The sequence below is a fragment of the Notamacropus eugenii genome, chromosome 2, assembly GCF_028372415.1.
Source record: "Notamacropus eugenii isolate mMacEug1 chromosome 2, mMacEug1.pri_v2, whole genome shotgun sequence".
Taxonomy (NCBI): Eukaryota; Metazoa; Chordata; class Mammalia; order Diprotodontia; family Macropodidae; genus Notamacropus; species Notamacropus eugenii.
In genome coordinates this window covers 327,266,804-327,292,214 of record NC_092873.1, presented here as the reverse complement: position 1 = coordinate 327,292,214, position 25,411 = coordinate 327,266,804, and the positions used below count along the sequence as shown (strand labels likewise).

The following is a 25,411-nucleotide window of genomic DNA, read 5'->3' as shown; positions in this document are numbered from 1 at the left end:
ATACAGATCAGTTCTGAGGTAAAGGCCAAATTGCCCCCAGAGGGAGCAGTATAGTGACACTGCCATGATGGGCTATGAATTCTGAATTTTCGTGTCAAACATGGCAGCTGGATTCAAAATAATGGAACCATTGGAGTATAATAGGAGATTTTTTCAAAGAGAATTTCCATTCAGATGGAAGGGAGTTTGGGGAATTCGCTTCAATTACTACTGCAGTTGGTTCTGCTTTAGTTGGGAAGTTGAGAAACACAACAGTAATTTGCGGAGTTTAAGTGGAGTTTGCAGTACCTCCAGTAGATTCACTCAAAGATTATATTGTTCCACATGGGGATCTACCACCTCTGCATTCATCAAAATTTTAGTCTGGACCTCCTAAGGAAGAGGCCCAAGTGTCTAGTTGGTTCATTGCAGATGTCATTAAAAATTCACAGATAATACAGAGGGAAGATTTGTGCATGTCCCCTGGAAAGCTTGCATGGGTTCTATATTGTGATTTCCTTTGCCTTATCTATGATGGGAAGGTCTTGAACACTTGCATGTTTGTTTTGTTACTAGCTTTAAGAAGTGTCAAATTGCCAGCAGTTACTGTAGATGAAGAAAGTGACTTAGCTGAAGTTAATTTAAAAAAGAAAAAGCACTTGAGTATTAGAACACATCCAACTGCCACATCATTCTCTGTATTTGATGACACTTTAGTCATAGTTGACCCTATGGGAGAAAAGGGACATTTGGCAACAGAAACCTTAACAGTTATAATGGATGAGGAAGGCAAATTGTGTTGTCTACACAAACCAGATGGATGTGAGCTAACTGGCGCTAAACTTCAGGACTGTAGGAGAAAGGCAGTTGCAAGACACAAAGAAGTAAATAAAAACTGATGGATGAAGTAATTAAGAGTATGAAACCAAAATAAATAATCAGCACACATTTTTCAAAATGGATTTGTGAAAATTGTATTTGTTACAGTGCTCACAAATCTTTTATACCAAATATCAAATACTAAAAACAAAAAGAATCCTGAATTTTCACAAACTTAAGATTTCAGAGTTGGAAAGGACTTCTGAGGACATCTGTTCCAACCTAGCAAGAAACTTCCCTCACAACGTACCCAACAAGTAGTCATCCAGCTTTCCCTTGAAGAACAAGGCACCATTTTATGCAGGGAAAGAACAATGGATCTGGAGTCAGTTTGAGACGGAATACTGGTTTGGTCATTTTCCTACCTGTTTGGCCTTGGGCAAAATACTTGGTTTCTTTGAGTCTCAGTTTCTTCATCTGTAAAATGAGGGAATTAGACTAGATGACCTCTAAGAAATTCTCTTCCAGCTCTAAACACATGATCCTCCCACCAGAGATAAACCTGTTCTATTTTTGGATGGCTACCATTGTTAATTTTACTTCCTTTCTTCAATGTATTAATCTCTCAATCAACAAGCATTTCTCAAGAACCTGTTATTCTTTTGGCACTGTGCTAAACAGTAACGATACAAAGAAAGGCAAATGATAGTCCCTGCTCCCAAGGGAAGTCTAATGAAAGAGAAAACATGCAAGCAATTGTTTACAAACAAGATGCATATGGGACAAATTGAAGATAATCTGCAGAGGGAAGGTATTGTTCTTAAGGGGCACTGGGAAAGGCTTCTTGAAGAAGGTGATATTTTAGGAGGCCAGCAGATGGAGATGAAGGACAGAATTTCAAGTGCAGGAGACAGCAAAAATATCGAGTAAGGAGATGGAGTGTTTGGGGGACAGCAAGGCCAGGGTTTTTAGATCCCAGAGTATTAATAATATAAGAAGACTAGAAAAATATATGGAGGTGGGTAGGTTATGAAAGGCTTTGAATGCCAAACAGAGGACTTTATAATTTAATCATGGAAATAATGAGGAGCCACCAGAGTGACATGATCTGACCAGTGCTTTAGCAAGATTAATTTGCCAGTTGAGTGGAGGGCAGACTGGAGTGGAGAGAGATTTGAGGCAGGGAGATCCACCAACAGGCTATTATAATAGTCCAGGTCTCAGATGATAAGGGCCTACAATAAGGTGGTGGCAGCGTCAGAGGAGGGAAGAGGGTGTGTTGGGGAGATGTTACAAAGGAAACTAAAAGGACTTGGCAAGTGACTGGATGTGGGGGCTGAGAGAAAGTCAAGAATGACATCTTGGTTTCAAAGATCCAGAACAAAGATGTGTATATATATAGCCCCCAGTGGTGGGCTCAGTACTTCATGTGACTTGTGCTTTATTCTTATCTCCACACTAATCTTGGGTTTCATTTTAAATAATTAATTTGAAAATACATAGTAAAAACAAAGTAGTTTTAGGAGAGGAAGAGCTCTAGTATCTGGGGGGAAGGGACTCAGACCTCTTACAGGTGGTAGCAGAGACTTGAAGGAAGCTAGGCATTTAAAGTGGCACAGGTGAGAAGGGACTGCATTCTGGGCAAAGGACCATCTTTGAAAAGGCAGGAAATGGAATTTCAAGTATAGGAAACAGCCAGCAGGCCAGTTTGTATAGGATATACATAGTGTGAAAATGAAGAAGGTAAAATCAGTCTAGTAAAGTTGCTATAGGCGCACATTCCATCCAAACCCAAAGGGACCTTTGTATCATATACCTTCTAGTACTGCAAAAGCTGGCAGCACATGGGCCTTCTATACATCTCAAGTGTTTGTTTGTGTTCCCCAGAGACCAAGTATAATGGACCAAGACAAAATTAAAGAGAGATTAGAGAAGTCTTTTGTATTTGTGCCATTGACCCTGTTACCCTAAGTACAGGACTGGAGAAATGTTCACATGATATTGAAAAGGTTCTCTTCCTACTTATATGACTGCTCCTTCTCAGTCTCCTTTGCTGGCTCCTCTTCCAGATCATGCTCACTAACTGTGGGTGTCCTAAAGGGTTCTGTCTCTCCTCTTCTCCTTCTATACTGTCACTTTGTGATCTCATTAGCTCTCATGGATTCAATTATCACCTCTATGCTGATGATTCTCACATTTTCTTATCCAGTCTTTAACCTCTTTGGTGACTTCAGCTGCCAGTTGGACATATTAAATTGGATGTCTCCGAGTTATCTTAAATTAAATATGTCCAAATCTGACTCATTATCTCCTCCCCTGCTTCCCCCTCCAACTAGATAGCTCAGTAGAGAAAACACTAGGCCTGGAGTCAGGAATATCTGAGTTCAAATCTCTCTCGCTCTCTTCCTCCCTTCCTCTCCCCCCTCTCATAGATAGAACCTGTCTTCCCTCTTCTCTACCCTTTCCTTTTTCTTTTTCCTTCTGTTCTTTCTCAAAGCAGAGAATCAGAGGACAGGGATTTGAATTTCAGCTCTGCCACCTGGGAGACTTGGAACAAGTCACTTTAACGTATCAGCTCCTCAGTTTGTTCATGTTTAAAATGAAAGATTGGGACTAAACCATATCTAAAGTTCCTTCCAGCTTTGAACCCTGTAATCTCATCTCTTATCCTCTTCCATTTTTATTCTTTTTCTTCCCTCTCTGTTTAAAGCCTGCCAGTGACGTCTGCCAACAAACTGTCCATTCTCGTCTGCTCACCTCTTTCTGGAACCTATTGGCCTATTATCAGTTGCCTCCTGGTTCCAAATTGCTACTCATGCAGTGAATAACTGTTGGTGAGTGCCAAGAGAAGGCAGGTTGTTCCCTGCCTGGAAATAGCTTTCAGGATGTGATGAAGACAGTAGCTCAAGAACATTACAACACAGACCAAACTTTTTCATGATAGGGGACATTTGTGTAAGTTTGTAGGCAGAAGGGAAGGTTCAACCAATAGAGAAGATGAAGATGAAGCTATAGAGAGGAGATAACTGAAAGATCCAGGTTCCAGAGAAGGAGAGTAATAATGAGCTCGGGATGAAGAGCACAGGTGAGAAAGATTAGCTTTGGCACCTAGATAACTCAGTGGTTAGAGCTCTAGGCCTAGAGTCAGGAAAACTTGAGTTCAAATCTGGCCTCACACTTTTACTAGCTGTATAACCCTGGACGAGTGGCTAGAGTGCCAGGTCCTGAGTCAGGAAGACTCATCTTCCTGAGTTCAAATCTGGTCTTAGACGCTTACTAGCTGTGTGATCCTGGGCAAGCCACTTTACCCTATTTGCCCCAGTTTCCTTATCTGTAAGCTTAGCTGGAGAAGGAAATGGCAAACCACTCCTGTATCTTTGCCAAGAAAATTCCAATTCGCAAAGAGTCAGACACAACTGAACAATGCCACACCACAAAAACACAGGTCTTGAAATAAGAAAATCTGGGGTTGATTCCCAGCTCTGCCCCTAATTCCCTGTGAGGGCAGTTGGCACATCATTTTATTTCTCTGATCTGTAGATAGCTCATTTTTAAAATGGAGACGAGCGTACCTGTCCTACCTGCCTTACAGGGTTGTTGTGAAGATTAAGTGAAATATTACCCATGAAAATGCTTTTTAATTATATTTCACTGTGCATTGGTACGAAACTCCAAGGCTACTCAGAGATTTTTCTCTGCACAGCCCTAGGATTCTAGAATTTGAGATTTTTAGAGCTGAAAGATACCTCAGAGATCATAGAATATTAGTCCAGCCCAGACATTAAGGACAATTTCCTCTACAACATAAGCAATAAATGGTCCTCCAGTTTTTGCATGAATACTTCCAAAACAGACTTTAAACTCACTGCCTCTTAAGGCATCCAGGGCCCTCACCACCTCTTGCCTGGACAATAGCCTGCTGGTTGGGGTCTTTGTCTCCAGTGTCTCCACACTCTATCGTCTACTTAGCTATCACATTGATCTTCTTAAAGCACAGGTCTGACCCTGTTATCTATCCCCCATTTCAATAAATTCTAGCAACTCCCTGTTATCTCCAGGCTCAAATCCAAAATTCTCTAGCGTTCAAAGTCTTTCATGTGGCACCTTATTACCTTTCTAGTCTACTTACTTTCTAGTCTACTACTCTACGATCCCATGTTCAGTCATTCCCTAATTGATGGGTAGCTCCTCAGTTGCCATTTCTTTAGCACCACAACAAGAGCTGCTATAAATATTTTTGAAGAAATTTATTCTTTCTTTGATCTCTTTGGGTTATTACCCCAATTTACAAATGAAGAAAATTAGACAGATAAAGGTTAAGGGACTTGTCTTATCTGTGTCTGATACTTTCTACCCACTTGGGACTGGCAGTCAGCATAAGGTTATCTTGGAGAAGAGCTGAGCAAGTCAAATCTCCTTAGGAGAATGACATCAGAGATCTAAATCCTGGCCTGTTGTCAATGTTTCATTTTCCTTTCTGCCTACTTAGCTGCAAACAACCTCACACTCTCCTACACTTTCACACACATCAACATGGAAACCACCCAACCCCCTCCTTTCAAAGTCCTTTAATATTTTGACTTACATGAGTAATTTAAAAGAGTTCAGTCTCCCTTGGGTAATACAATTACAATCAATTTTTTTGGGCACAGGGCAGGTCAGTGGATTTCATGAACATAAAACCATGCTTACTCATGACCAGGGCAACCCAGCACACAAGAGACACCACAGTTTCTGCCCTGCTCAGAGCAATGACGTCTAATTGGTTGGTGATTTCCAACATTCTGCGAAACTTTTGGGGATGGGGAATGAACCTGATAGCACTATCCAAGGTGATAATATATGTGGTTTTAGGTAAGTACCCACCAGCGGCTGGTCAGAAATCCAGCTTTCCCAACTCGGCTCAGTCGGTCATACTGAAGGGTTTCAGGGACAAAATTAGTCTGCTATTAAACTCTCATCTCCATGAGGGGAAAAATTGTGTTTTGCCTCAGCACTGAGAACATGCTCTGTTTATAATACATGCTTAATGAAGGTTTTTTGAATGATAAGTGGAATGAAATACATTCCAAAACAAGTCCTGAACATATCACTTAAACTCTCTAAATCTTAGTTTCCTATTGATAAAATTAAAGAGTTGTCCTAGATCAGGGCTCCTAAAAATGAGACTGATCGACACTCAAGAGGGTCTGTTGATAGATTTCAAGGGGTACATGAACTTGGATATGAAAAATTACATCTTTATTTTCACTAATCTCTGACTGAAATTTAGCATTCTATTATGAATGTAGGAAATAGACATTCTTCTGAGGAGTCTATAGGCCTTCCCAGCCTTCCAAAGGGTGTCCATGACACAAAGTTAAGAACTAGACCAGATGATCTCCAAGTCTTCTCCAGCTCTTGATCTTAGGTTATAAGAGCAAATCCATGCCGCACTGTCCTCCCTCAAAATAAACAAACCTCACCTTCTCCAAGAAGTCTGCCCTGATTAAATATATATTCCATAATATTAAGTACTTAAGTGTTGTTGTGTAGTTTCAGGCATGACCAACTTTTTTTGATGCCTTTTTTTTTAGGGAGTTCCTTGACAAAGATACTGGAGTGGTTTGGCATTTCCTTCTTCAGCTTATTTTACAAATGAGTAAATTGAGGTATATAGGTTAAATAACTTGCCAAGGGTCATAGGCTGGATTTGAACTCATAAAGACGAGTCTTCCTGATTCTAAGCTCAGTGCTCTATCTGCTTTACCATCTACCTACCCCATTAATTTCTCTGTTTTTTTTAAATCATTTTGTGAATTTGGTTGATATAAGAATTATATTGGTATAGAATTGAATCTATAAATAAATTTAGATAGTATGACCATGTTATTGTTTTAGTGTGGCCTAACCACGAATATTATTGATCCCTAGATTTATTTAAATCTTTTATTTCTAAAAATATTTCTATCTTGTGCACTTTATAGTTTTTTTTATTTGATTAGTGAATTGGGATTAATTTCATGGGATTAATGAGTTTTTGCTTTTCTTCTGAAAACTGGTCAAATCCTTTGGCCACTTATCTCTTGGGGAATGACTCATTCTTATGTATTTGACAATTCCTTTTATATCTTGGATATCAGACTTTTGTCACAGAAACAATGCAAATAATTTTTTCTACCTAGCAATTTTTCTTTTTGTAGGAGGTATATTGATTTTATTCATATAAAACTTTGTGCTATTTTGTAACTGAAACTGTATTTTATTATTTAGGATTTTCTCTCCTATTTGGATAAAGATTCTCCCAATTCTCTAGTTTTTTTAAGGTGACCTTTTATACTTAGGTCACATATCCATTTGGAGCTGACTATGATTTATCATTTAAGATACTTGTCTAAATTTAATTACTCTCAAACTATCTTCATTGTCCCCAGTTTTTGTCAAATGGAGAATCTTTTCTCCCAGAAGTTTGTTTTTTTGAATTTATTGAATATTAGACTGCTATATTGGCTTACTTCTAGCTTTAGCTCATCTAATCTTTTTTTAAAACTATTTTATAATAGGTAACATAGTTTTTAGTATTAGTGCTTTATAAAACAGTTTGAAATTTGCTAATACTATGATTCCCTTTGCTCCTTTTTGAAAAATTTTCCTTTGACAAGCTAGAGTTTTCATTCCTCCAGATGAATTTTATTATTGTTTTGTCTAGTTCTAGAAAAAAATGCCTTGGCAATTGTGTTAGTAAAGAATTGAATATGTAAATCAATTTAGGTAATATAGCCATTTTTGTCTTGTTTTATGACCTAACCATGAATATCATTGATCTGTACAATTATTTAAATGTTTATTTTTATAAAATGCATTTTGTACATTTTACAGGTTTTTACTGAATTTCTCATTTTCTTTTCTTTTTTTTTAAGTATTGTATAATAAATGCTGCTAGTTTCTGTGGATGTATTATGTATCTTGTTACTGCCATTATTATCTAAACTATTTTCTTCACTGATCTGCTGAGGTTTTCTAAGTAAATCATCTGCAAATAGAGAAAAATTTTATTTCCTTTTTACAGTTATTTATACTTTAATTTCCCATCTTGACTTATTGTTTAAGCTAACATTTCTAGAACCTTGTCAAATAGTTGAGAAAAGGGATCTCATTGCTTTACTCCTATGCTTACTGAAAAAGCTTCCAGTATTCTGCCAGTGCTGATAATAGTAACTTTTGGTATCAGAATTTTTTTATTATATTAAAGAAGGACCCTTCAACATATTTGATTTTTAGAAATATTAACTATTTTGTCTGTTTTGTTAATGTTTTTTCTATATAGAGACAGTTTTGTTGTTTACATTATTAATTATGTTTGCAATTTTTTCAATCATCCTATCTCCAGTATAAATTAGATGTGGTTTTAGTGGATAATTTTATATATGTATATGTGTGTATGTATATGTATGTATACACATTCATGTATATATTTACATATATGTTGCTATTGTCTGCTAAAATTCTGTTAAATTTTTACAACAATATTCATGAGCAAGATTGGTCTATAGTATATATGTATGTATACATATGTTTCTATATATGTGTGTATGTACATATAAATAATATATATATACATACACATACATATAGTCTCTGCTTTAACCCTTCATGTTTTGATCATCAAGACTATATTTATCTCATAAGATGTATTTGTTCTGAATTCCTTCTTTCTCAATTATTGAAGATAGGTTTTATTAATCTGGTATAAATTGTTCTTTGAATATTTGATACAATTGATTTATCAATCCTTGGTGAGAGAATGATGGCATGATCAATGGAGAACTAGCCTTGGAGTCACTAAGTGCTAGCAGGAGAAGTCTTCTCTCTGATACATGCTGATACATATAAGATTGTTGTCCACTTTTGAAGAGGACCAAAATGATATCACTATGATAAAGTCAAGTTTCAATGTGTCCAGCTGTGGCTGATCAGATCAATAAGAGCTCAGAATGCTCTACCACAGGTTGGGCACAGATAGTCCATGTGAACATTCGGGGTGGATACTCTGAATTTGTTCATCCTGTGTTTCCTTCAAGCTGTTTCAATTCTGCTTTGCTCATAGAGCACAGAACCTTCCCTGATGTGGTCATGCCATGCTGAATGGTCTTGTGCCAGTGTCTCCCATGTCACACAATCAGTTCCAAAGTTCTTGAAAGAGACCTCGAGAATGTCCTTGTATCATTTCTTCCAATCACCATGTGATCGCCTACCTTGTGTAAGTTTTCCATAATGGCAAGCGTATATTTTGCATTTGAACAACATGGCTAGCCCATTGGAGTTGAGCTGTCTGAAGCATAGTTTGACTGCTTGGCAGTTTAGTTCAAGTAAGGACCTCTGTGTCAGGCACCTTATCCTGCCAGATGATCTTCAGAATCTTCCTAAAACAATTCAAATGGAAGCAATTCAGTTTCCTGGCATGGCACTGGTAGACTGACCATGTTTCACAGGCATACAACAATGAGTTCAGCACAACAGCTCTATAGACCTCCATTTTGGTAGTCAAATACCTCTTCTCTTCCATACTTTCCTTCAGAGCCTCAATTCCCCAGAGAATTCTCTAAAATTTAAGTTTCAGAAAAGTCACCAGTCTGTACCAATAGAGGGAGTTTCCTCACCAGGAGTTCCCTACAACAATGGAATCATGCCTCTAAAACCTGTTTCCCCCATCCCCAAACAAAAACAAGACCTGAATGACCTTGGGCAAGTCACTTCCTCAAAAACCTATTTTTTCACTTATAAAATAAAGGAATTGGACTTTTGTTGTACCTTTCAGCCCTATTATTTGCTAGTTCTAGCACATTCCCGTAGATACTCTTCTTCTGTATTTTGTTTCCCCTAACTCACACTTTCCCAGGGTGCAGTCAAGCGTTCCCAGAATCATTCACTCTGCCAGAAGCATTGTACATTACTTTCATCAAAGGAAAGAAAAGAAAGGAGTTCATAGCCTTCTCTGACTTTTAACTGAAAATGAGTTTTGTTTTTGTAACATGAAGTCTCAGCATTGAAGTCCTAAACAGATAGACCAGGCTCAATCTTGGGAACTCTCTGTAGTATGTGTTGCTACTACCCAGAGAGTGTCTCTTTGTAGGAACATAGCTCATTTGTAGCTCTCCTCTGTTCAGGGGTAGTAAACTCTGCTCCTCTCCAGACAGCGCCTGAGTTTCAACTCCATCCTTTTATTTGTGAATTCTTTTACTATCAGATCCTGTGCCTTGGACCCAGAGTAATGGGGAGAAAGTAAATTGTTTCCCATTGGGCATTCTTCTTGTTCAGTAACTTTTCAGTCATGTTTTCTTAGCAAAGAATGCTTTCTGAGCAAACCTCTGGGGTCATTTGCCATTTCCTTCTCCAGCTCATTTCCTCAGATGAGGAAACTGAGACAAACAGAGTTAAGTGACTTGCCCACCAGGGTCACACAGCTAGGAAGTATCTGAGGCCAAATTTGAACTCAGGGGGATGAGTCTTCCTGACTCCTGGCCCAACACTCTCCACCTAGCTACCCCACTTGTGTATTCTTAATGTACCTTAAAAAATTTTTTTTGTTTTTTTGACTTGTCCACTTATCCTCTTTTAGGCTTGTTTTTCTTAAGAGCAAAATTTAATTAAACTACTTTCCCTTGAGTCATGAAGGGTTCTTGCACTGACATTCCCACCTTGGTTGGGCCCATGAGTCATGAATCTTAGACCTTGGGTGGAATCTTACTGGATGTTTAGGTGTTTCTGCTTCATCTTAATAAGCAATGCTTAAGGACCTTCCCAGACTTTAGGGTGGGGGCATGAGTTGCCTCACAGGTGATTAGTTGGGTTAGGTTTTGCTTTCAAGTCTCCTTCTGGAGAAGCAATTCAGCCTAAGCTAAGAGTCACCAAATTATGCAATCCTTTCCCCAAGCAATTCCGTGTCACAGTCAAGAAAGTCAATTTATTACAAGCTCTGAGTTGCTAAATTACTGTCAAAAGGGTACCTATCTTCAAGTTGATCTTGCATTAGGAAGGAGCTGATCTTTTCAACCTTTGGACTAAATTCCCTTTGAAATGGGGAAATCTTTCTACCTGGGGACAGCTAGGTGGCTCAAAGGATAAAGCACTAGGCTTGGAATAGAAGACTCATCCTCCTGAGTCCAAATCTGGCTTCAGACACTCACTAGCTGTGTGACTTTGGGCAAGTCACTTAATCCTGTTTGCCTCAGTTTCCTCATCTGTAAAATGAGCTAGAGAAGGAAATAGCAAACCATTTCAGTATCTCTACCAACAAAATCCCAAATTGGTTCATGAAACACTGGAAATGACTCAGTAATAAACTCATTGAAAAGAGCAGTGGCCTCAAAGTTAGAAAATCTGGTTTCAAATCACTGTCCTGTGTAACCTTGGACATTATGTGACCTGACAGCCTCAATCTGCCTTGTAAATGATCTTGACAAAGGTCATTGTTTTCTCTCTGTCTCTCAGTTTCCCTCTCTTTGTCTCTGTTTGTGCCTCTGTTTGTGTTGTGTCTGTCTACCATAGCTTCTCATCTTCAAATAGCTTTAACACCACAAGATTCCATTCTTTTCTCATTCTATTGGAATGTGGGAGCAGGGTGAGTAAACATGAATAGATAGATAGGAGATACAAGATAAAAGAGGAGTCAAAATTCTAGGTGTCCAAGGTTCCTCACCTGTAAAATGAGTATGGGTAATCAATGGTAATGGATAGGGGGAAGGAGGTAGAGGATAGGTCCCAATTCTGGTCCTCACTTTCTTCACCTATAAAATATTGACTAGGTAATCTCAAAAGTTCTTTCTGACTCTGAATCTTATGATCCTATGACCACTGGAATGTGAAAGGGCACTGTATCTCCTTAGGAAGGAGTGATCACTTCTTAGTTGATAATGGGGATGTGCAAAGGTCCTTTGTAAGAACTTTTGTCTCACTGACTTTTTCTTTTTCCAGGAGGTGCCTGGAGAAGCAGAGACAAAGAAGACTAACTCCTGAGTCCTGATACCCCATCATCTCCACCTATTGGTGCAGCTGATCTGACCTGATGGCTTTTGGTTTCTTATTAAGAACAGCTGAGGCCCTCTGGCTTTTGACCTTTTTGAGTGCCATGGAAAGTTCAGGTATCTTTGTTCTCCATCTTCCCTGCATAGTAACAGCTGAGGAAAAGAATAAGGGGAGAGAATAAAAAGTGCATGATTGAGAGTTAGAAGAATTCTTAGAAATCATCTAATTTACTTCCTTCATTTTACAGATAAGGAAACTGAGACCTAGAAAAATAAAGTAATTTATCCAAGGTCATACAGGTTGTAAGAAGAAATGAGATTCTAAGTTGGGTCTTTCCAATTCTCAGCTCAGTACTCTGTCCATTATACCATGTGAAGAAGGCCTTCTTCACCCTACCTGGAATATCCAGAAATAGGGATAGAACATATTCAGTTTTGGACTCAGTCCATGTCACTATTCCTCCAGGAGAATATACTTGTTTTGGAAACTTCCTAGACTGTTAGAAGACCCAGGTTCAGTGCCTTGCATTTAAAAACTTGTTGAAATGGTTTAGACTGAATTTGTTTTCTGTCACTGTGCAACCTTGGGTAAGTCACTTCACACTCTGTGTCTCATTTTCCCCATCTATAAAAGGAAGATAATTTCTCTGATTCTGTAGTGAGCTTTTCTCTACCTTGTTCCCACCTCTCCTATACTGTTCTTCTATATTCATATCTCTCTGTGACACATATTCTCTCATGATTTGTCTCATGACCAGGTGTTTTCTTTGCTGGTGCGCTGTCATACTAAGACAGCCTAGAGAGCTCAGAACCCTGGTCAGAGCTTCATCTTCTGAAATACACAGTTCCCTCTTCAGGAGTTTAAGCCAGAAGCATAGCCAATTCAACACGAAATCAAATAGAAACCAAGGGGAACACTTAAATATGAAAAAACAAGCAGGTATATCAGGGAGGCAGGGGATCCAGGGAGAAAAAAAAATAGATTTTTGCAGGTCAAAAAGTGGAAGGATGTTCTCCAATCTTTGAGTAGGGTTGGGGACCTGGAATCCAAGACTCAGAGTCTGACATAGGTCTGTAGGTCTCCTGATGAAGTTTTGGTCTGGACTTTCAGTTGCCATGTTTTATAGAGCTAAAACAGGCCAGTGAGTGAAATCACAGGCCTGGCCCACCTCTACCATCACCTACCCATGAACAGTAGAATGTAGGCATCCTGAGGGTAGATAATGTTTCTTTTTTTGTATCCTGAGAACACACTAGGCACTTGGTGAAATTTGTTCACATAATTTTGTATTTGGAAGGGATCTTCCAGCCATCTCAATCTAGCCTAGAGATACGTATAACCCTACCAGTATGAATCTGACAAGGTGTCATACAGCCTCTGCATGAACAATTTCAATGAAGTGAAGTGTGACCCCTGCCAAAGCAATTTTATTATGTTTTTGTATAATTCGATTTGGTTGGAAGTTTTCCCTGACACTAAGTCTAAGAGTAGTTCTTTTGCTACTGATTATTAATGACAATGAAGCCTCTACCCAATTGCCCCTTGTGCTGCCTCATAGAACACAGATAATCTTAATTTTAATAGAAACACAGAAAAAAATCTCACATTAGAAATAATGATCCACGCCGATGGACCCCTACCTCTGCAAAACAGTGAGAAGAGATTAGGAGCCTATCAACTGGGGCGGGGGGGGGAGGAATAACTAAACAATTTGTGGTATATGATTGTGATGGAATAGTATTGTGATTTAAGAAAAGATGAGCTAAATGCTCTCAAAAAAGCCTGGAAAGACTTATGTGAACTGATGGAAATTGAAATGAGTAGACCCAGGAGAACACCGTACACAGTAACAGTAGTATTGTAAGACGATCAGCTGGGAATGACAGCTGTTTGAGGTAATGCAATAATCCAAAACAACTCTGAAGGACTTTGGATGAAAAATGCCTCTAGAGTCCTCAAATAATGCCACTTAACCCCTTTCTGTCCTTGTAGGGGTCAAATGAGATAATATTGGTAAATCACTTTGGAAACCGTAAGGCTCTATATAAATACTACTTATTTATTAGTTGCATTCTTATATGGAAGCTAGGTAGTGCAGTGGATAGAATGCTGGGCCTGGAGTCAAGAAGTCTTGAGTTCAAATCCAGCTTCAGAGATGTACTAGTATGTGATTTTGGACAAATCAGTTTGCCTTAGTTTCCTCAACTGTAAAAAAAAAACAAAAAACTTACTAGTAAGTCTTCTTCAAACCTAATCTCATTAGCCCAACAAAGGACTGCCTATTTTCATTGCTCCCCATTTTAGCTGCCATTGTTGAAAGCTTCCTCTTTGGACTTTTGAGTTCTGTTGTGCTCCAGTATAGAACAGAGCACAGAGGAGGGCATTAGTGATCTTAAAGTTAGCTGATTAATTCCTTTATATTCATTTAGACATCATATTATTTTGTTATTTAGAGTCCATTTTTACAGAGGAGGGGAAAGGGAAAGAATAATCTTTTTTTTGAGTACTTACTATGTAGCCAAGACTGTATTAAGCATTTTACACATCTTTGTGAAGGGATCTAGGCAAAGGCAAGGGGATAGCTGAGAACTCAAATAATAAATAACTGCTTTAGGACAGAAGCCAAGAGTGAAAAGCACCTGGATCACAAAAGGAAGAGACTGAGAGGGTGCTGGAGCTCTTAGCTCAAGAAATGAAGGATGCTTCATTCCTTGTCTCTTCTCCTTCTCTGTTATTTTCTCCTTCCCCTCATCTTTTTATCTCAGTGTGATAAGCCTTTTCATGGATAAATAATTCTGTAAAAAGACTGAATTTTCTCAGAAATACATACACAGATAAACATTTCATGTTTTCAATATGCTTTCTGTGAAAATGACAAATTCTTTTTTTAAAAATGGTTTTAGCCTCTTGCACTTAATTTCGTTTAAGGATTCAGGATGCCTAAAGCTAGCTTTTGATCTGGAGAGGTGATTTTCTTTTAACCTTTTAATGATTCATCATAATTTTTATATAGAATATATAAAAATAATTTTAGATAAAACTGTTGTTTATTTCCTTCTTTCCTTCCTTCCTTTCTTTTTTGATGATGAGAGGAAGTGAATAGGGATTAAAAAAGAAAAAAAATTAGAAAGAATCTGCAAATGTTTTAGGAGTCAAGAAGGCTTAAGGATGGAGCCAGAATCATTTATAGAAATTTTCATTCAGAAGCTTCTAAGATGTTCCTGTTTGTCGGTAACTGAGAATCTTTCAAGGCCAATTCAAGGTCCACCTTTTTCATGAAGCCTTTCCAAGCTGCCCTAACCCCATATCTCAGAGATCTTTCTACTCTTTTTTAAAAAATTATTATTTATTTTTAACACAGTTTATAACAGATACAGCAATTCAAACTTTTGGTCAGTTGATACTTCTTTTTAAAGCATTTACAATATGGACCACAAAAGAAATTTTTTTTAAAAACATTAACCAACTGAGACACAAATAATATTTATGTTGCTAATTTCACAAGCTCTTGACCTAATTGTCTCCATACTATTCCTAAGAATTAAAGGATCCTAACTTATTGTTGTTGGTCTAAAGTCCTATGCCTAATAGCTTAATTTTAGACAACCTCAGATGTTCCCCTACCCATAATCTATAATTGAATAGATCTAGTATTAAGCTTACAAACCGTTTAACTATAGGAAATTGCCACCAATAGTAAGGACATTGGAGGGATAGAATATCTCCCCAACTTCATGTCAGTTCCAGGCAGGATTAGATTATCCACTTGCATTCAGTCAGGCTTAAAGTCTGCCAAATGTCAGTGGGGAAACTGAGTCAGGAGAATCCCACCTCAGCCCATGCTGAACAGCCACTCTCCCACCCTTCCCTTGAGATCACCTATGCAGTTCATACCAGCATCTCATCAGCTTACTGGCATCATGTGTTGGAGGCTCAGATCGCCTTTCCTGCTACCCATACCTGAAGTTAGACTCAGAAGAATAGTTGCTTAATAATCCCATAGCATCTAAAAATGGCAAGTTCCAATAACCAGGTTTCAAATATGATTATAGTTTCACTTTGACCTCTTTTGAGGCAAGTCTTAAGTGGCTTACATGCCTTTCCATACATGTTTTAGTTCGTGATTAAATGGCAATCATAAAATCAAATTTGCCATTAAAACCTTGATTTTTCCATCAATGCCAAATTTTACCTGAGGTTACCTTCCTCTAGGAAATTTAGACTGAAATTCTTTTCTCCAAACTGAAGATGTCATTGATTTATTCTCAGTAATTAATTCAGTCTATTGTTTTAATACTAATTGCTTTTACCTCACTTTGTAACATGTCCAATTTTTCTCCCCATCACTCCCCTCCCCCTGCTTCCTAATACCTTGCATTCTGATTACTCCTTCCCTCAATGTACGCTCCCCTCCATCACACCCCACCCCTCTCCTATCCCCATCTTCTCTCTTTTCTTGCAGGGCTAGATAAATTTCCATACCCCTATCCCTGTAGTTCTTACTTCCCGATTATATACAATAAAAATTCTCAACATTCGTTTCTAATACTTTGAATTCCATCTTCTCTCCCTCCCCCCCTCCTTCCCCAGCCTTACTGAGAAGGCAAGCAATTCAAAATAGACTAAATATGTGTTGTTTTGCAAAAGACTTCCATAGTAATCATGTTGTGTAACACTAATTATATTGCCCTCTGACCTACCTTATACCCCTCTTATTTTCCCCCCTACAATTGACCTTGTCCCTTCTTGAAAGTGTTTATTTCTAGTGACTCCCTTCTCCCATTTGCTCTCCCTTCTAACATTCCCCTTGCTCCACTTGTCGCCTGCTCTCCTACTTTCCTGTGGTGTATATACATTTTCATATCAAATTTAGTGAGCATGTTATTCCTTCCTTCAGCCACACATGGGGAGAGTAGCTTTATTTTTTCCCCCTCTCCCCTTTTCCCTTATCTCCATTGAATAAGATTTTTCTTATCTCTTTTATGAGTTACAGCCTGCCCCATTTCATTACTCCCTTTCTCTTCTCGGAATTTTCCTCCTTCACCCCTTAATTTTTATTTTATTTTATTTTATTTGTGTGTGTGTGTGTGTGTGTGTATATCATCTCTTCTGATATAACACACCCTGTACTCTCTATCTATCTATGTGTGTGTGTGTGTGTGTATGTATGTATGTACAGTCTCTCCAACTACCCAAATACTGAGAAAAGATTCAAGAGTTAAAAATATTTTCTTTCCATGTAGTAATGTAAACAGTTCAGCTTTAGAGAGTCTTTTATGATTTTTCTTTTCTGTTTACCTTTTCATGCTTCTCTTGATTCTTGTCTTGGGAAGTCAAATTTTTAAATACAGATCTGGTCTTTTCCTCAACATGAAATCTTGGAATTCAACTATTTTTTCCCTCAAAGTGTTATATTCAGATTTGCTGGGTAGGTGATTCTTGGCTTCAATCTCAGTTCATTTGACATCTGAAATATCCCACTCGAAGCCCTTCGATCACTTAATGTTGAAGCTGCTGGATCCTGTGTTATCCTGACTATATTTCCACAGTACTCAAATAGTTTCTTTCTAGCTGCTTGCAGTATTTTCTCCTTGATCTGGGAACTCTGAAATTTGGCCACAATATTCCTAGGAGTTTCTCTTTTTGGGTCTTTTCAGAAGGTGATGGGTAGATTCTTTCGATATCCATTTTGCCCTCTGATTTTATGATATCAGGGAAGTTTTCCTTGATAATTTCGTGGAAGATAATGTCTAGGCTCTTTTTTTTTTATCATGGCTTTCAGGTAATCCAAAGATTTTTAAATTCTTTCTCCTGGATCTATTTTCCACTCAGTTGTTTTTCCAATGCATTGTTTCACATTATCTTCTATTTTTTCAAACTTTTGGTTTTGTTTACTAACTTCTTGGTTTAACTCATAGTCATTAATTTCCCTGAACTCAATTATCTCTTTCAACAAATTATTTTGTTCAATGAGCTTTTGAACCTTCTCCTCTATTTGGCTAATTCTGCTTTTTAAAACCTCCTTCCTCATTGGCTTTTTGGACCTCTTTTTCCAACTGAGTTAGCCTATTTTTAAAGCTGTTATTTTCCCCAGCATTTTTTTTGGTTCTCCTTTAGTAAGCTGCTAACTTGTTTTTTAAGGTCTTTTATTGCCTGAGCCCATTTTAAGTTCCCTTTGGAGGCAGAGGCCTTGACTTCCTCTGACAGTATGCCTTGCTCTTCCTCACCTGAAAGGATGGGGGGAGACACCTGTTCCCCAAGAAAGTAAGCTTCTATGGTCTTATTTTTTTCCCCTTTTCTGGGCATTTTCCCAGCCAGTTACTTGACTTCTGAGTTTCCTCTCCACAACCACCTCACCCCCAGTTCTGCCCAGCCAGTGCTTGGGGGCTGAGATTCAAATGAGCTGCTCCCAAGCCTTAGGGGTTTTTGGCAGGGGCAGGGCTGCTATTCAGTGTGAGATTAAGTTCAGCTGCTCAGGTCAGGGCAGGACTGCAGGGGCTCAGTTCCCTCAGGGGGTTTACAAGGAGACCTTCAACAATGGATGTGGGCTACTGCCTGCTTTGGAAGCCCCTGTCTGTTGCCTCCTCTGCTGCTGCCTCCTGAGGGGGCCTGAGCCATGTGGACACCCCGCTCCCCTCTCAGCCAGCTGAAAAGACCCTCTCACTGACCTTTAGCATCTGTGGGTTGAGGGGCCTGTGTGGCCACTGGAGATTCCATCCCTAAAGCCTGCTCAGATCTGCTCCTCTAGGTGCCCCGTGGCCAAGGCAGGGCTGGGCTCTGCTCCTGGTCCAGTGCGTGACAGACCTTTCCTGTCAGTTTTTCAGGTCTCTCTGGAACAGAAATCTCCTCCACTCTATTGTTCTGTGGCTCCTGCTGCTCTAGAATTTGTTGAGAGTTCTTCTTTAGAGGTATTTTATGGGCTGTGGGGTAAGAGCTAAGCGTATGTGCATCTTTCTACTCCGCCATCTTGGCTCCTCCCATCTTCCTACCCTTTGACCTTTGAGTATGTGATATCTGTGTCAATCATCCATTTGACCCTGAACTTATGTGTTGTTATTGGAAAGCAAATTCTCAAGGTCAGAGACAGTAAATGCCTTATGCCTCTTGATATCCCCAGGACTTGGTACATGGTAAGTGTTGATGATGATGATGATGATGATGGTAATGATAATGATGACATGATTTTGGAATTTGTTCATTTATTGCAGAGTTTGCAACGTTCAAATGCCAGAAAGAAGTATCAGTTTGCAAAAATGGCCGCGCTGAGATAATCTGCAGCAGCACCATGGTCCTTGATGATATAGAACTGTATTTCCGTAGTGACGAGGACAATGAAACATTGCTCTTCAACTCAACCACGGTAGGAGAGTTTCCCCTTCAGCATGGGATGCATCTGAAATGGAATAACCAAGAAGTCACACTGGTAATTCAGAATACCCAATTTTCCCATCGTGGAATCTACCGGTGGGTTCTTTCAGGTGGAGGATCCTCAAATAAATTCACTACACTACATGTTTCAGGTGAGGAAAAGTCAGGAATGGGAAGTTTTTTATATATAAAGTTAGGGAATATTATAAGATCTTTTTCTATTACATTGGAAAATCAGCTATTCAATTCAACAAGCATGTATTCGGTACCTACTATGTATATACAGTAGGCACAATGTGAGGGAGATGCAAAGTTTAGATGTGACAGATCCCTGACCTCCTAGGGCTTACATGTAGTTATTATACACCTCAATATAGATAACTATAGTACTGGTAACTTTTTGAGTGATCTGGACCTATGACTTCTTTGGTGTGGAAACTCCCTCCTCTGATGGGCAACTCATTTGTAGCTTGTGGTCTTAAAGTTTCCTGAATATATTGACAGGTTTAAAGACTTGCCCTTGGTCACACAACTAGCTTATGTCATGGGCAGGATTTGAACCCAGATTTTCCTGATTCCAAGGCTAAGTCTCTACCTCCTCTCTATAGCTTTTCATCTCAAAGACAGAACAGATATCACTGGTTATCCTGGTTGGGGGAGTTTCTTCTCAGACACCTAATAATCTAAAGCAATGACAGATATTTATCTCAAGGGGAAAAATTTCTTCTTTTGTTTGCTGAGTCATATTATTCAGAAAACTTCAGATAATCAAGTCCTGGAGTGTGCATTAATTACATAGCTGCATTCTTGAGCAGGCTGATTCTCCTTTAAGTCCTGGGAATGAGTGCCATAAGCAGCTGTCTAGCCACCCATCTGAGCCCCATTATTTTGGTGTCCTTCTTCTCCTGGCATAACACAAGCCTAGCCCTTTCAGATAGCAATGAGAATCATCTTTCAGTTTAGTTGGAACAACTCCCCTTGCCCACCCCACACCCACCCCATCTGAGGACTGGGTTTCCTCTAATAAAAGCTAGCTAGCAATTCACATGGTACTTTAAGGTTTGCAAAAGTACTTTATAAATATCTCATTTTATCTTCACAGCTCTGGGAGAGAGGTGCTATTATTTTTCCCATTTTACAGATGAGAAAACTGAGAAAAACGAGACTGAATGATTTGACCAGGGTCATATTAGTTAGTAAGTGTCTGAAGCTGGATTTTTTAAATAATTAGTTAATTTTTAGCTTTCAGCATTCCCTTCCATAAGATTTTGAGTTTTAAATTTTCTTCTTCTTCCTCTGCCCCCTCCCCAAGATGGTATGCAATCTAATATAGGCTTCACATATACATTCATATTAAACATTTTCACATTTGTCATTTTGTAAAAAAGAATTAGAACCAATGGGAGGAAGCACAAGAAAGAAGAAATGAGAGAGAGAGAGAGAACAAATAGTATGCTTTGATCTGCATTCAGACTCCATAATACTTTTTCTAGATGTGGATAGCATTTTCCATCATGAGTCTTTTGGAATTGTCTTAGATCCTTTCTTTGCTGGGAACTATCAAAGTTGATTGTAATTCATTGTTGCTGTTACTATGTACAGTGTTCTGATTTTGCTCCCTTCACTCAATATCAGTTCATATAAATCTTTTCTGGTTTTTCTGAAGTCTGCTCACTTGTCATTTCTTATGGAACAATAGTATTCCATTACTTTCATATACCACAACTTGTACAGCCATTCCCTAATTGATGGGCATCCCCTCAATTTCCAGTTCTTGGTCACCACAAAAAGAGCTGCTATAAATATTTTTGTGCATGTGGGTCCTTTTCCCTGAAGCTAGATTTGAACTCAGGTTTTCTAGACTGCTTCTTTAGTGGGGAGTAGTGTTGCCAAGAAGTTCATTGACACCCTTGTGGTCAGAGAGAGAGTCTTCACAGGTAACTGGTAAAGCCTTTCAAACTGAAACAGTTTTGGCAGCAATGGGATTTGGACAGAGGAGCTTTTGATATGGTGTTCTAAAAGCTGGGTGGCTTTAGTTAGGTGACTCAGGCTGTCAGTCTGTGATTCTGTATCTGTTCTGCAAGTGGATGATGCAGTGGATAGAGCACTGAGCTTGGAATAAGGATGATTATATCTATAATCTATAGATATAGATACATACACATTTATACATATTTTTAATTATACACACACACACATATATATATACACATAATCAGGAAGATGAGTTCAAATCCTGCCTCAGACATTTACTATCACTTAACCCTGTTTGCCTCAGTTTCCTCATCTGTAAAATGAGCTGGAGAAGGAAATGGCAAACCACTCCAGTATCTTTGCCAAGAAAACCCCAAATGGAGTCATAAAGAATCAGACATGACTGAAAAATGACTGAACAACTAAATCTCCCCAAAAGGTCATTTTCTCTTTGACTCATATATTCTAACCTAGAGTTTATGACTTACCTGGGCCTCTAGCTCTCACATAAGCACTCAAGATAATGGAGATATATATAGGATATAGCCATTATTTTACCTCACAGAAAATGAAAAGAGGTAAAGTGCTGGGGATGGAAGCTCAATTCCATGTGGACAGTCTCGGGCGGGTAAAGGTGGGAACTTCTAAATCTTAGAGTTCTCACGAGGCCCCCCAGGAAACGACTGGGAATCGAGGTGAACCGAGCTATCTCGTGTATTTCCGCCTCTTCCCGTGAGAAACGTGATGGGAGAGAGCTCTCCCCGCCCTCGAGATTGTCCCGGATCTGGGCACACTATTGTTATCTAACAGCACGGTATTCAGATGCAAACTATGCGGCTGGAGAGCTTAAGTAGGATCAGGAAAGCCTGAAAGCTCTCTTGGGTGGAGGGGCCACGTGTGTGGACAGAAGGCTCCGCATTTCCTCTTTCTTCTCTCCCCTCCCCCTCTCTCCCCACTTATACTTCTACTTCCAATCTCTTATTGTAAGATCTTTGCCTCCTTGGGAGATCTTTCTCTCTCCCTCCTAAGGAAGACTTTCCCTGCACTTGTAACCAGAACCCTGAATAAAGCTCAACCCTTGTTCGACTCTGGAACGTCCTTTCTCTCATATGAGCATCCGGCTTGGCCAGCCGAAGACCTCCGATAGAGGTGAGGTAAGAAGACTCGGGTAGCCCACAGGCCTCTAGGCCTGGCAGTTGGCGCCCGAACAGGGACAGGGAGCGCAGATATCCTGGGTGCCTGGGAACACCCGGAAGGGGCTGTGAAAGACGCGAGTCCCGAATCCTAGATTCGGAAGGAGAGAAAGAGTGAGAGTAGCTTCCCACATCCATGGGAAAAGGGCAGGGATGGGGAATCAATTGCCAGTAATAAAGCCAGAGGAACAGGAGGTCTGGGCTGAGATACTTTACAGGGAATGCAGGGAGGCGGGGGTCACTATAGAGTTAAACGACCTCCGAGAATTTTGTAAAAGGATTTGGAAAGTTTCTCCTTGGCTCGAGCAGACAGGAATATCAAGAGAAAGATGGGGAGCGGTCGGAGAACAAATGACCGCTTATGAGCAACAATGCCCCAGGGAGCTGGAGGATTTAGATTTCCTGATATACGGTGTAATTAAGAGCCTTTTGGAAGGGTCAGAGAGGCCAGGGCGGGATTGGAATGAGAGTGGAAGCAGAGAGAGGGGAGGGGAGAACCCTGGTGAGCAGAAAGTTAAGGAGTGTAGAGAAAAAATAGATTCGGAGCTCCATCTAGCTGATGGGAAAGGCGAAGCAGGGGAGCATACGCCGTGTCTTCCCTCTGCGCCTCCTTATAGCATGCTCCATTGGTCAGACAGTCCAGGGCCACAGTCCAGTTTGGAAAAGGGAATACGAAAGGCTATAGAGAATGGAGAAGACATAGGGACATTTCCTGTGCTAGAAATAGCGGACCCCAGTGTCCCTGGTGGGGTTCGGAGGAGCCACATACCTATAGAGTGGAAGAGAGTAGCGACTCTCAAAGAGGCTTGTACCAAGCACGGCCCTAATTCACCCTTTGTCATAGCCATGCTTGAGACTCTCAGTGGTCAGTTCGTTCTGACTCCTAATGACTGGAAGAGCTTAGCTAGAGCCTGCCTTACCCCTGGGCAGAATGTGATTTGGGTATCAGAATTTTCTCAGAGGGTAAAGAGCACTATCAGTGGGCTGGGGGCTCAGGCCCTCCAGGCTTATCAGCAATTTACAGGAACAGGGCAGTTTGAGGCTACAGGAAATCAATTACAGTACTCGGCCGCCGATTATGTCTTGATTGCCGGAATGGCTGTTGCCGCCTGGAAGGTTATAGCCTCTAAGAAAGAGAGAGAGTTTCCCATGACTAGGATTACGCAGGGAAACACTGAGCCATTTACTAATTTTGTGGCCAGGCTGCAGGAGGCAGTAGGCCGAGACATGGGAGAGGAGAATCAAGGGACAGAGATAGTGTTGAGGACATTGCTGAGGCAGAATTGTAATCATGACTGCAAAAAGGCAATGCTGGGACTACCAAAGAATGCATCTGTTGAAGAAATGATACAAAGATGTGACAGGGTAGGAAGTCAGGTCTACTTGGCACAGGTGCAAGGGAAGTACCTGGCCGCAGCCTTAAGTAATATCTCTTTGGAGAAAAAATGTTTTAACTGCGGAAAACCGGGACACCTTAAGAAAGAGTGTAGGAAAGAAATAAGTACAGGGAGGGGCCAGGACCCTTGTTTTTCATGTGGAAAGCCAGGTCACCTAGCTAGACAATGTAGGAAGTCGGGAAACGGGGTGAGGGGCCCCTCGAGGGCCCCGAAAGTGTACTCTTTGGCAGAGAATCAGGACGGCCCCTTGGAGGGAGAATACAGGAGATTATGGGGCCAGAGGAAGGAATGCAACACCTTTACCCGCCCGAGACTGTCCACATGGAATTGAGCTTCCATCCCCAGCAGTAAAGGATTCACAGGAGTCCATAAACAAATACAGAAAACACTTAAAGTACTTAGAACAGTCCATAAGGTCTTCTTAAAAGGGAAGTGAATTTAGGTTTGCCATCAAGGCCATATAACAATGTTACAGTAAAGCTCTAGCTCTCCCACAGGGTCCTACACTGTCCCCTGGACTCACAGAACCTCTTACTATTTGAGCCCCCTTGAAGGTAAACATAATTTGAAGCATCTGTACATGCAATTCCTTTCCCTTCACAGATCATCCAAATAATTCACTGTAAAGTCAAGGGTAGGAAACTAAGGGAGAGGGACAGAAGGTCCTGACTGCTTACCCTCCCATGTGTGGCTTTAATCTCTGTCACTGCTTCTCCAGCTGTGGGGGACCATATGAATGATCCTTTTCTTTATCCAAGAGACATGCTACTCTATTTCCTCCAGAAGATCCAATTCTAAAACTCTGAAATTAGGGTTACTCTTGAGGCAACACCCAGAGCTGGCACTATCCAACAAATCTCCCTTCTATGCTAGAAAAATTGATTCTGTGTTCACACGGTCTAGGAAGTCAAAATACCTCATTTTCAGCACAGGAGGTTGGGGTCCACAGACATGAGTTCCCTCCTTGATTCATATGGGCAAACACATATCTCCTTCTGCCATGTGCTTCTACAGGAAATCTTGATATTCTGCTATTGCCCACATGTTGCTGCCATCAGAGGAGAATTAGTACTTGCTGGGTGCTTCTGCTAAAAGTCATCTACTATTAACTACTGGGTGGGAAGGAGAAGAGAGGTCCCTTTACTGCCCCCTTCTCCCTTCCCCCAACTCTTGAAGGAAAGTATAAGAGCAAAGGGGAGAAGGGGAGGGGGGGAAGGGGGTGGAACAGGCTTGTCGACTCTTTTTGTTGTTGAGGCAATTGGGGTTAAGTGACTTGTCCAGGGTCACAGAGCTACTAAGTGTCTGAGACTGGAGTTGAATTCAGGTCCTCCTGACTCCACCTAACTGCCCCTGTATCAGTTCATTTTTTCTAAGCCAGAGGACATTCCTACAGGAATCTCCTTACTCTCAAGAAGACTAACCATACAAATTCTCTTGGAAACAGCTTCAGTTATAGAAACCCATCAGACAGGAGATACCAGAGAGTCAAGAGTCCTTATGCGATAGTCACATAGATAGTACATAGCAAGGTTAGGTCCTCTGGCCCCCAAATCAAGTGCTCTTTCCTCTCTGCCATGACTAACTTCCATTCCTCCATGGATATAGTATTTTGTAAATGTTTCCATGCCATTTTGTGGTGGTGGTCAGTCTCCACAATGAAATGGGAAGTTCCCTCAA

The 25,411-nt window shown here is 40.1% G+C and overlaps 1 protein-coding gene and 1 pseudogene across 1 annotated transcript in view; both read left to right on the top strand.

Annotated features, from left to right (window-relative positions):
- The window catches only part of LOC140528011 (uncharacterized), a 35,884-nt gene that overhangs the window by 7,537 nt on the left and 2,936 nt on the right, over positions 1–25,411 (top strand). The window contains exons 2-3 of the mRNA XM_072645416.1: positions 11,752–11,918; positions 19,011–19,322. Coding sequence (XP_072501517.1) covers positions 11,843–11,918; positions 19,011–19,322 — 388 coding nt within the window. The 5' untranslated portion in view covers positions 11,752–11,842. The remainder of the gene's footprint in view (positions 1–11,751; positions 11,919–19,010; positions 19,323–25,411) is intronic.
- Positions 13–999, top strand: LOC140528012 (exosome complex component RRP43 pseudogene; annotated as a pseudogene).